General features: G+C 35.1%; 1 protein-coding gene across 3 annotated transcripts; it reads right to left on the reverse strand.

Annotated features, from left to right (window-relative positions):
* Positions 1-765: 765 nt before the first annotated feature.
* LOC127869367 (uncharacterized) lies at positions 766-13,036 on the reverse strand. Of its 3 annotated transcripts, none has more exons than XR_008044533.1 (4): positions 12,958-13,029; positions 7,983-8,063; positions 7,403-7,482; positions 766-1,594 (listed from the first exon to the last, which is right to left on the reverse strand). XR_008044533.1 is itself a non-coding variant. In XM_052411871.1 (4 exons), exons 3-4 carry the CDS (start codon positions 7,478-7,480, stop codon positions 4,270-4,272), a joined length of 1,428 nt encoding a protein of 475 aa, XP_052267831.1. In that variant the 5' UTR covers positions 7,481-7,482; positions 7,983-8,063; positions 12,958-13,036; the 3' UTR covers positions 2,567-4,269. The 3 variants fall into 3 exon arrangements, 2 of the variants coding, with proteins under 2 accessions (XP_052267831.1, XP_052267832.1); XM_052411871.1 differs by lacking the exon at positions 766-1,594 and adding an exon at positions 2,567-5,619 and having other exon boundaries at positions 12,958-13,036; XM_052411872.1 differs by lacking the exon at positions 766-1,594 and adding an exon at positions 2,567-5,619 and having other exon boundaries at positions 12,945-12,969.
* Between the last annotated feature and the right edge of the window lie 384 nt (positions 13,037-13,420).

Raw genomic sequence — 13,420 nt, forward strand, 5'->3', positions numbered from 1 at the left:
GTTGATAACATTACATTTGGTAAATATGGAATTTTTGAATTATCATATCATTTTTTAGTTTGTCATGTTTGATGTAAACAGTAGACTGCCCAAATGCTTTGTTCAGTATACTGTTAAGATTCATTTAAATAGTATAGTTTTCGTATACGTTACACGTATTCATGACATTAACGTTTCCAAGATAATGTCTACAGCTAGCATTCCTTGAAATTAATACGGGTATTTCCGGTAAACAGTAGAATGCAAATCATGGTATATCAATGAAATAAATATTATTTGCAATTTCACAGTATAGATAACAGGTCAAATTATAACTCTTATAGAACATATAGAAGGTGCATGCTACGAATACTTCTAAAAAGATCGATACAATGCGAAGGAATGAGCTATTTATACCGTCCGCTTCTTGATTTGTTTTTACATATATATTATTATTTATTTCCTGTGTTTATATTGCTTTCCGATTACAACCACGTTATGTTAATTATGTTAAATAAATACTTCGCAAGGGACTAATCTTAATCAACATAGATGACCGATGTTACAGCCTATTTGATTAATTAACATTTATAAATTATTGAAACTTCGTTTATGTGGAATCATGAGTTGTTTTTCATATTTTCTAATACTTTTTCTTCTCGCTTATCGTATTGTTGTTTAAGTACTAAGCCTGCTTTAATATATATAACACTGATGAATATCATGACGATTTTGCAACATCTTATTCCATTAGTTTGCACGCGTACAACTTATGTCACACCAATCAAAAGTTTAAAGAAAACAGTTTAAAGCTTCATTCAAATGCTTGAGTTTGAACTTGCATTAATAAAACATGTATTTGTCAATTAAGAAGAAACACACAACTTATCACACCATTGGCTTAGTTATCCACGCACCAATTAAATGTCAATAATAACAGTTATCTGTGTTAACTACGGAAATGTTGTATATGCAGGGCTGGAATACGCACTAGACTAACAAGGCTGCAGCCTTGAGCCCCCGATTATTAACGACAAGGCAACTTTTCCTAGGAATGATCTTTCTGTATTACTCCATTTCACGACTCTATCGGGATTGCAGTTTCCCGATGTACATATATCCACTTGTAACCGTTTACTTCGCTTGTATATACTGTTCTTTCAATTTTATTTCTGTGTTGTATATACATTCAGATCCATTATTGTCTCTGTTTAATGTACAACTTGCCCGTAAGGTCATGACAACATCTGGGCAGTTTAGTTCGGTTTGATTTGTTATGCTATCTGGAAGCGGTCCAAGACAGAACCATCACCGACATGAGTTAACTAAGATGGAGTTACTACAGATCACCTTTCCAAACGTTGCCATCGCTGTACGAATACGTAAATTTAACACTTCCAGTTAATAAATGCCAATGGTGAGAGGTCATTTTCAACATTACATCGTGTGAAAAACTATCTGCGGAACACCATGAGTCAGGAAAGTTTGACAGCATTGCCCTACTATCTATTGAATGTCAAGTCCTCCTAGAACTAGACTTCACACAGCTATTAAAATCGTTGACTTTGGCCAACTTAACTGCCGAAGAAGATACGTATTGGCTGGAATGTCGTGCCTGAAACATGTGTGTTAAGTTCAGTTAATAAATAGATAAAAATTGTTTTACTTGTTTGGCTACATATAACATATTACTGTCAACTGTGTATGTGTACACATGGACGTTTTCTAAATTGTGTAGTTGTAGTATTAAGGATTTTTTTTCAATATACAGAAAGGGGCTAGAGGAAAGGGGGCCCCCGTAACATGTGCAGCCGTGGGTCTCAAACCAGCTTAATCCGATCCTTTTAAATACACCGCAATTAAGTCATTCACGTTAACCGAATATACAATACAGTATTGCATTCCTGGTTACAACATTACATCATGTCGCATAGGTAAATCATGTTGATGTGACACAACATTTAACACATTCTTGTTAAATTAACAACTGTGCAAAAAGTGTTTCAATTTGTATACCCACAAGTGGATATAACATGATCCTTAGATTCGCACCATGTAGAAGAGACATGTATATAGTCTGGATATCCGAGAATATCGACAGATGCAATTAATCATATAATAACATAATTTGCTTACATTTCTTTTTTTCATGAAACAAAAGTATTCTCGTAATATTTGCATTTAGTTACGTTCGTTATTCCAATAAGAAGGTGAGCACAATTAACAAACACAATTACAAATAATACATACTATATGTTGGTATACATGATAAAGCAAGTATAATCACACATTAGAATTAATAAATTGTACATGTATTCATCAGTACGTACTTTATACATATTTTATATTAACTTAAAACCTGATTTTCATGTTAACTACACTGGGTAACACTTATGGGCATTCTCATTCAAAGTATTTTTTTCACTGATAAGTTTCTGGATAGTTCGACCAGTGTCAGTCAGGAACTTTATCAGTTTAAGTCAGTAAAGTTTTGTTTGGCGATATCTCGCCCTGTATAATTCAGGAGTCACTCGTTTTAACATCTTTATTGCTTCACAATTTACTTAGATAAAGTTATGTGTCATATCGTTTTATAATGTTTCACTTTGGTTCGCGTTGTGTCATTTTTCTTATTTGGCAATTGTTTATTGCGCTACGCTAATTTGTTTCCCTTCTTAGATAATCGGCGAGTACCATGTAAAACAACAAATAAACATGTTTTCGTGACAATGGCACATGCATGAAGTACACACATATGGACTACATAATGTAGTTAAATAATTTCAAAACTTAATACATTATTAAGAAACTAATTTATTAAGTGGAAATATATTAATATTTTAAACAACATATGTAACATATGTTGTATTCACTATTAATTTTCTTAACACTATTTCATTGTAGCTATTCAGTAAGTCGACAAACCTTAACATTTTTGGTTAGATTATATAACACACATTTGCGTTGATCTCTGACAATGGTTTGGTGTCTTTCCATTTCTATAGATAATTTGCGAGACGACAAACGTTATTTAATTGTAATGTTCCTATGAGTTTAGTTATCACCAATATCAAAATACGATGATCTTTCAAATACAGGATTTAGTCCCTTATATAAAATCATTGAACTAGACGACGTAACACTGTATTCCAATTAATGATTTACTGGTATCGTATTTTGTTTTTTATTACCGGTATAACTCGAACAGTGTTCACAGATTCAGTAAAAAGCCATTCATCGGTAAAACCGGTGTGGTTAAAATGTCCCGTACTTTTGATGCGGTTTCTTTTTGTATTCTTATTTCTTATCTCTGTAATTATGCATAATTTTTACGAATACAATATCCCTGTTTTTCACAGTACTTAGATAAAAAAAACAAGGCTTTTGGCTAATATATCTGTTAGAACAAAAGATATCGACCATTTTCGGCATATAGCCCTAATGAAATGGTTATTATTTTAACATTTCCTAGTCTTTTTTAAACGTTTAAATTCAAACCTGATAATACGTTTGCGTTTAAAACGTTAAAGATGTTATTTATATTAACGCCCATGTTTTTTGTTCAGGTAAACTAGGAATGCATTGCTTTTAATGCTTTGCCAAATAATGTATTTGTTGCTGTCACAAATGATCAGCCGCTTAAAAAAAATTCCAAGGTGGTTGCAATTGTTTACACTTTTTAAAGCTTAACCTGTATATGTAAATCTGATCGTTTTACTATTTGTCCCGCCCTATTTTCCGGGATACCCTTTCCCTTGGTTTTTGTTCAACGTTAACTTGAAGACCATCCTGTGTTTCATAAAATAAGACCACGTCGTCAGCGAATATTTAAGAAATAGTAAACTCCACTGAGGTCCCTATGGCATTATAGTGACCAGCCAGGCAGCCACAAACCGTATATGGACCGAAGCCGTAGGAATTGCAATAATCCCACGGTATAAATCAGTTGTCATTGCATTATTATACAATGGGAGAACAGACTGACACACTTTGATTACCATACATGTTCATAAGTGAAAAAATGACCCAAGACATTTCAGCACTTTGGGCAGATACTGGTAAACAAGAAATAGCGACATATGTATCAATACTGTCAAGGAATATGTCCGTATAGACGGTCTGTTGAAACGAGTGATTACTTATGTACTTTACAACATTTGTCGTTTAAAGGTATCAGCTTTACAAAGACATACACATAGAAACAATAATTCATAAATACATCTTTTGAAGACTAGACAAAGTATTATAAAGAGCGTTATTGTCATGTTCGCCCATTTCATACTACGGAAATTACTTCATCATCGTTATACCTATCTCCGCTAGATCAAGAAACCAACTTCCTTCCAAATTCATCCTTTGAACGACCTCTTCCACTATCTCAATTTGACGTTTCTCTAGCGCCTGCGAGATAGGATCCCATAGAAATGATGTGTTTACCACGCCATTATTAAACAGGCACTGCATTGATCTGTTTGTGTACTGCAGGTTTACCAGTTCAAGCTCCACTCTCTTCTTGCTATACCACATCAGTGGTTCTGGGTGCGCTATTATGGCCATCCGTAGCTTCGGCAATCTAAGTAATATCTTCTGACCTTCGTTCATCATGTCAGTAATAGTTTTTACAAAGGTATTCTTTTGCTCTTCATCAAGTCCGCAAGCCGCCATTATGTTCCTTTCTGGTATCATATAATAGGGCAGATGGATCATTAATATTGCCGTTCTAAGTTGTTTTAGTCCTTCCCGAAGCCAATAAAACAAACTACTTTCACCGAATCGTGCTTGTTGATTGTTTTCCGCTAACCAAAAAACTATGTTTTTCACTGTGTATGATGTAATTTCTTTCTTTACTGGCTTTAACACATCTTTAACCACCATTTTCAATATAACATAAATGTACACCTGGGTGTTATTAAGATTGCTCACAAGTTCATTCTCACCCGCATTAAAACAAATCCTCCATTCAAAATGTTGATATTCGCTACCCTTAAATCCAACAGGTACCACAAATGCTCCCATGGTTACGACTTTTTGAACGATATCCGGTGGTGGCCAATGACGACTACGTTCTGCCCATCTCAATAGAATTCCAGGACAGTGACAGCGTAAAGAAGGGACCGTGTCTCTATGCATTGGCCCAAATGAAGACGGCTTTGATGGCCCTGCGCGTTCATATAACACCTGTCCAGGAACATTATTTTCCATGTGATCGTAAAAATCAAAAAATAAAGCACTACTCAACAGAACATGTCCATTTTCATCATCGCACATGAAATCGCGCAATTTTTTTGAAATGATTGAACCAAGTCGCTCAAGTAAATAAAGCTTACAGTGTCCGTGGTAGCACAAGTCGCTATTTAATGGAAATACTATAGTGCCATTGGGTAATATGTCAGAATTAACACCTTCTTCTAAACACATGATGCCTTTTATTTCATGCATTTGATCTATGTCACTTTCAAATATGCCTGTTAATCCCTCTGCATTGCTTCCCGTTGTTATTAATATTGTTCTACGCGTCCGTTCATTCAACAGCCTATCCCGCTCCCTGTAGGCATTTCTCCGCGCCTGTCTTATCTCCAGTCCATACCCCAGGCAGTTCATCACGGTGCATATCTCTACGGAGGCATTTTCACACTGAATCTTTAAATGCGGACAACAATGACATTGTGGGAAACATTAATGTGTAACTTAAACATCATATCAACATTTATGTCATTATGAGAGAGAGAGAGAGATGTTTCATTATGTTTACATTTCAATAAATAAGTAAATACAATGTGTGCATGTGTTTATCATTATTAATTGTGTAAGAATATTAAGTATCGGAATACAAAACGAAAACACCGGCATTTAAAGTTTGAGTAATGAGTACATTTATTACAGCGGAAGTGTTCATCAAAGTACGTTATATTTCCATACGCTCGACTTTGGTAATTATTATTTTCTAAGGAAATATTGAAGACATGTGTTTGGTTTACGTATTTTCAACCGTACGACGAAGTAGGAAGTCGTATAAAGTATACATGAACTGCACATTCCCCAGTACGTATGAAGTTTACGTTAACTGCACATACAACAGTACATGTTAAGTATACGTGAACTACACATACCCAAGTACGTATGAAGTATACGTGAACTACATATACCCCAGTACGTATGAAGTATACGTGAACTACATATACCCCAGTACGTATGAAGTAAACGTGAACTACATATACACCAGTACGTATGAAGTATACGTGAACTACATATACACCAGTACGTATTTAGTATACGATAACTACACATATCCCAATCCGTATGAAGTATACGTGAACTACATATACACCAGTACGTATGAAGTATACGTGAACTACACATACCCAATACGTATAAAGTATACGTGAACTACATATACACCAGTACGTATGAAGTATACGTGAACTACATATACACCAGTACGTATTAAGTATACGTGAACTACACATACCCCAATACGTATAAAATATACTTGAACTACACATACCCCAGTACGTATGAAGTATACGTGAACTGCGGATACACCAGTACGTATAAAGCATTCGTGAACTGCACATACACCAGTACTTATGCACTTACTGCGCATACTAAATTCTTCGTGAAATACACATACATCAATTTATACAACTCTACCTTGAACCAAACATACAACAGTGCTTAAAAATGTACGTGTACATGTTGCGTTATTTTGTGGAATAACGACGCATTCTATTGCCGAACTCCTCTACACAGAATTTAGCCTGCTTTATATACCGAAAAGCCAGACGGTTGTCGGATGAGTTTTAATTAACAGCAAATATTGTTGCTGAGAAAAACTTAAAATGTTGAATGATACAACTCAAGCAGTAATGTAATAACAGCAAATGTTGTGGTACAGAACAGTCTCTAAATCAATATTTTGAATAATAGAATTCGAATAGCTATGCATTGTTTTCACTAAATAAATTAAGAAAATGCGTCAAGGTTGCGTCACAGTGTAACACAATATGCAGACACTGTTATTGAAGTCCTTACAGTCAGCATACTTATCTGTCAGTGTATACACTGAGTAGGTCAATCGCAGCAACATTAACGTAAGTTACCAGTAATTATGGACATCATTGGATACAAGATATGTAAGGGGTTATGAATTAAACAACTGATGCAATGTATGTTGATATTCATTAGAAAAGACTCGACCACTTTATGTACAATGTATTGTTGTTCAGGTCACTTGGAAATTGTTTTAACACATTTTAAGCAGGTTATTAAGATAAATTGAAGTGTACACAAGACATGGATGTGTTGTACGTGTAACTTGAACATGTTTTTCAACAAGTGTTAAGATGACTTGGATGACGTTACACACTGCACATTCACCAGCACTTACAACTCCTACGTGAACTATACATACACCCATACTTACTAGAGAGTGACGACTGTAAAGGCCGCGTGGGATACGTTCATCATCCGACTTATCACACCATGGAGCACCTTCCGCCATCTCTACAATAATGTAAGTAAAATTGTCGTTTGAATATTAAATAGCTTAGTTGTGTATATATTTCGAAAAAAAGATTTACCTACTTAAGCGTTAGCATCAAACTACATAATCATTATTTTATTGAAATATTCATCACGTTTAACCATTCGATGACGATTACTTTTTAATTTGCTTACATGCACACACATGGTTGCCAAATTCTTTATACGGAACTAGGGATGGCGACAATCATAACATTTCTTATTCCTGATATAATATTTCGGTTGTTTGGGGAAAAGTTAGCATGCATATAAATTGAATCTAATACCCAGCAGAGTGGACATCATGTATTCATTACGAGCACGTGGTGACATGGGTTGCTGGATGATAACGCGTCATTTAGGCTTTGGAATACATGTCAAATCGATATTTATAAATACCTATTTTTTTCTGTTGGTTTGTTTATGTAACCATATATAGCAAACAATTGAACTAACATGCCTAAGAAAACATACGTTTTTACCTAACTCAAATGCGCCGGCAGCGGAGATTTGACCCGGGTAGCAATAAAGGAGCTCGGGGCCGACCAGCGTGATTAAATGTCCTGCAATGTAATTGAAGCCTCTAGTAAACGACATCACATACACTTAATACTAATTTTCTTTAAGATAACCTGTCATGCCGCATGTCGCGGTCTATGGGCTAATATTATATGCACTAACGAAAGGGTGTGATAGTCAAGGAATGGTAGCTTTCATTGACGTATTAACAAACAATTAAACAGTTAATTATGTTGAAGTTATCTAAGACAGCCTCAGCAAATTAAGCAAGTAAGACATTGAAGTTGATGATTATTTTAACTTTTTAGGCTTAGTGTTAAATTTTGATTGAAGCTTTAACATAAACATGTATAATTTGTATATTATTTACACAATGCAATGACTGACATAAACAAATTGTGTCAGTTGTTCAACTCCTTTGTGGGTTCTATACTAAATTATGCATATTAAAGTAAGTGGGTTTTACAAAATATGATGATATTGCTCATATAATTTTCAATATTGCAAACGATTTCTTTAGGTAAACATATGAACACGTAATATTAATGTTTATGAAGAATTAGGTAGAAACCATAGTATAAAATTAGGTTTTTTAAATTAGCATGTATTAGTTCTAATGTATAAACTATTAAAATGGCATCATGCGAATTATTTACAAAGAATCTGTAAACGATTGTAATACAGGTGATACAAGCAGAGTAACCAATGACATAAACTTGTTTAATACTAATGGATTTGGATATGCATTTTAAACATCGTGCAATTAAATAGTGTTGTTAAAGAGTTCCAATATTTACTTGTTGATAATTTTAAACGAGTTGTAATGGTAAAATGTATAATAGTTGTGTAGTTGATATGTATGAAATTTGTAAAACATCTTTGGAATATGCAGAATATTTAAACTTACGTACTAGATGTCTGTGTTACTTTTTGTATGGTTAAGAGTCTCTTCAAACCCATTGATATTCCAAACTGACAGATACGCTCAAAACAACATTCTACGAAATAAACTTTATTGTTTATGTTGTAATGAGGTTAATTTACAAAACGAAAACGAGTTTATATGTATATTCCGCTGTTTCACTGATTTAAGAACAAAAAACCGTATATTTAGTATTCAACCATCTGCATATAAATTCCCAAACAATACTGTTTAATAAATTTCATCACCCCTGGATGGAATGTTCAGGTTCTTGCCATCGAGTGTTTTTATTTGTATTTTTACTTGACTTTTAATGTGATAAAGTGTTATGAACAGATCGGAACAGAATAGTTTGTTTTGACTTAGGCATATACAGCTCATCGTCATAACATACATAAGCAATAACAGCATGCGTTAAATTAAATACAAAACATACATCATTTCGAAGAAATATCATTTTAAAGGAGTGAAAAACAATATGTTTTAGTGAGGATGTCACATGGATGAGGTTACTACATAGTCATTACATAATGTAAAAATGTAGTTTAGTAATTGCAACACGCATAACATAATTATAAGAATATTGTCTTTGTGAAAAAGATATCATATCGTACATATATAAGACATTTTCTCGCATTTTCTCGTATTTTAAACAAAACATGGCTAGTTTTCTTAGCACTATTTTATGTGCACTATGAAGTAGTTCGATAAACTTGAACGATAAACTTGAACATATTTGGGCGAGATCTATAATACTTTGGAATTAATGAATTCCTAACATCAGCATAGTAAGATCATTTCTGTTATGTTGTTTTTAGTATTTTAAGTGACAGCATATAAAGTGTATATTTGAGTATGAAGACGACGTGCTGCTGTTTAAGTCTGAATCAACTGTCTGTCTGTCTGTCTGTTTGTCTGTCTGTCAGTCTGTCAGTCTGTTAGTCTGTCAGTCTGTCAGTCTGTCTGCCTGTATGTCTATTTGTCTGTGTGTCTGCATGCCTGCCTGCCTTCCTTCCTGCCTGTCTGCCTGCCTGCCTATCTGTCTGTCTGTCTGTCTGTGTGTCTGTCTGTCTGTCTGTCTGTCTGTCTATCTGTCTGTCTGTCTGTCTGTCTGTCTGTCTGTCTGTCTGTCTGTCTGTCTGTCTGTCTGTCTGTCTGTCCGTCCGTCCGTCCGCCCGTCCGTCCATCCGTCCGTCCGTCGGTCTGTCTGTCTGTCTGTCTGTCTGTCTCTCTGTCCGTCTGGCTGGCTGGCTGTGTGTCTGTCTGTCTGTCTGTCTGTCTGTCTGTCTGTCTGTCTGTCTGTCTGTCTGTCTGTCTGCATGCCTGCCTGCCTGCATGCCTGCCTGCATGCCTGCCTGCCTGTCTGTCTGTCTGCCTGTCTGTCTGTCTGTCTGTCTGTCTGTCTGTCTGTCTGTCTGTCTGTCCGTCCGTCCGTCTGTCTGTCCGTCGGGCTGTCTGTCTGTCTGTCTCTCTGCCCGTCTGGCTGGCTGGCTGGCTGTCTGGCTGTCTGGCTTGCTGGCTTGATGGCTGTCTGGCTGTCTGTCTGGCTGTCTGGCTGGCTGTCTTCTAATGTAGGTACTTAAGTCCGCCTCATACGCAGAAACAGTCCTTAGTATTATGGAAGATCTTGAGAACGCTCCTAGAACGATCCAGATTCGATCTCAGCTGGTAAGCGAATACAATATCCATTACGCAACCTTTTATTGTTATTTGTTTATTTATTTCGAAACATCACATTAAACTTTAATGCCGTATGACACCTTTTGCAAATTTAAATCGCGATCTCGCATTCCAAATATGGTGTATGCAAATCGTATGCGTACATGAATGTGTTTGCTTCCCGGATAATGCCGAATTAAACTGCAAGCATCTATTTACGATATATCGGTATTAACCCTGTTATATATGTACGTATGATTGGTTTTAAAATAATTTTGAAAGCAGTTTTATTACCGTATTATTTTCTCCGGTGTCATTTTACAATTGATGACATTTAAAATGTGCCATAGACCCGAATAGTTGAGAGTCGCATTGGCATTTACAGGCTTTCAGTAACGTTTATAGAGGAAAACCGATTCGTTGTGCATGCATGGTAGCCGCGCATTTAACTCTGTTCAACAGTGATATTCACAAACAGAACGCGAGGCTTTGATAAGTGTCTTCGGATGCCAACACTTTTATCTGTACAAGTTCGTGTCGCATTACACAATAATAACATCTCACAAATCTAATGAATGGATTGTTTTTAACAACATGAATCTAATACAATCTTCCCAACTTGAAAGTATGCGATGATTACATACAACATCACATAAATATTGACCGGATTCACAAGACCAACATTAAATTACATTAACAAACATAACTCGCGGCATAAATAATCGCTGCAAAACAACCCTATATATCAACGGTACCAGCCTATTACTGATGAACTACCACAGCGAAGATAAATGAATACTGTGTAGTACTCCGTGGCTCAAAACTGTGTATGCGGAAGTGTTAAAACCCGAAGTTGTAAATCTAGCTCAAGTTTATAAGGACAACATGCGTTTGTCATGTATAAACAAAAGCATGGATGACGTATGAAAAAACTGTATTTCGTGCATGTCAGCGTCCCAGCAACACAATACTGAACCAGTGCAATTAATTAGGATACCTAAGAGATACAAAAGTGAGATGAAATAACTCTTACGCCGATTCAAAGTACTCTAAAATACGCAGTAAGAAACGTATTCAACTGGAAATATTATTATATCTTATTATATTAATTTCGATTTTAAGCATGTAAAAATCGGACATCTGAGCACCGTTTAGCAACCAACACATCAACACACCAATGTATAATTATTATTGGCGAACAAGTATGGGGTTCAACATCACAAGCGAACGATCTGGCTAAAGCATGCATTAATCCTCTAATTAAACAATGAAAACTGTCAATAGGAAGGAATGCAAAAGCGACAAGGATTACTCTCCACCAGATTTAATGTTTGAAAGAAGTCTTAGAATTAAAACACCACCAGAAAACGTAACATGTCAAAATGCAAAAGGCATTCATAAACAGACGTAAATCTTAAGTTAGCATTGTTGATAAAGTCATTGTGAGAAAACCCCCGCCATAAACTAGATACGCTAGTTAATTAAACTTATGATGCATTCGTTAACAGGAATAGTTATACGATTAAGGTGAAGCACATAAGAATACGTCTCACCAGCATGAATCATATTTCAAGCATAAACAAACATACGCCAGGGTCGCAAAATATCATTATCACATAACAAAAACGCCAATCCATGGGAGAATCGCTGACCGCCGCGACGGTACGATGAGCGAAAACGTAAACCATTATGGAACTTGTTTTAAATGAATTTACTTTTATTGAAAGAATGTACTTTTTTTTAATAATTGAAATAATTTGAAACAGTAAATGCATGTCAGTATTGGATTGAATTAGGCAATCATAATACATGATAGTAATACATGAGTTATGTGGCGTTTCAGTTGGAAGTTATGAATTGCTTTACCTGGAATTTTTATTTTCAAACCATAACTGGCAGATTCAATTTGGTATTTCATTAACAAGATATTTTTTCTACATATTTGCAAACCATTCCTGGTTTAACGTTTCAATGTTACGATGAACGTACGAATACGTTTCATAGTCATAATAAACTTTTAACATGTATCTAGGTGGGGACTTAAATTTACAAAAAAACACGTTAGTTCAAATCTTAACGGCATTCAGTATAAACTCCACCATGTGTTCTTAACAATAACACAAGTTATCTTTACTTTTCTAACAAACATTTCAACTGCATTCAAACAAGTTATTTAAGAAAGTCATGAGGGAAATCCCTTAGAAGTCAGAGATGGTAAAAATAAATTCATATTCCAAATTAAGACATTGCACATATTGGTATGTTAATTACATTATTTTCTTCATCTGGTTAACGTGACAAAAGAATCACTATTATAATCTTATTATACACACAATGTACATACTTTAAGTACATACCCACATGTTTAGGTCCCTTTTTAAAATGAACGAATTCACTTTCGATTTAAAAATATATTCTGATTTCAATACGATATCATTTAACTTACCGTAATTACTCTAAGGTTTCGGACACTACAAGTTTTCGGACACCCACCATTTAGCCAGAATTATTATTTTTCGTGACTCTATTTTTTCGTGCAGACGGGTTTTCGTCCATGATTAATGATTCCAATTATTCGTATATTACAAGATTTCTGTCCTGTTTCCGCCTATCTAGGACCCTTCGATCATGGAGTTTTACAACCGGCTTTAGGTCATAAAACCTGGCATAGAATACCCTGAGGGCAATGGACCATTACCCTTGCGTTATGGGGTAGTTAACCATGTATACCGGTAATAAACAATTGTTTCACCTAACAGCATTCCAAATGATATCGTACTCAAAAAGCAATATGATTATTTTATAACGTTTTATATACCA

The sequence above is a fragment of the Dreissena polymorpha genome, chromosome 2 (genome assembly GCF_020536995.1).
Source record: "Dreissena polymorpha isolate Duluth1 chromosome 2, UMN_Dpol_1.0, whole genome shotgun sequence".
Lineage (NCBI taxonomy): Eukaryota > Metazoa > Mollusca > Bivalvia > Myida > Dreissenidae > Dreissena > Dreissena polymorpha.

What these genes read in the sequence shown, in the direction of transcription:
- LOC127869367 (XM_052411871.1), bottom strand. Translation starts at nt 7,480, where the DNA reads ATGGCGGAAGGTGCTCCATGGTGTGATAAGTCGGATGATGAACGTATC. An exon ending in TTTACAGTCGTCACTCTCTA is followed by an intron (nt 5,620 to 7,402) that starts GTAAGTATGGGT and finishes CCGCATTTAAAG; the next exon opens with ATTCAGTGTGAAAATGCCTC.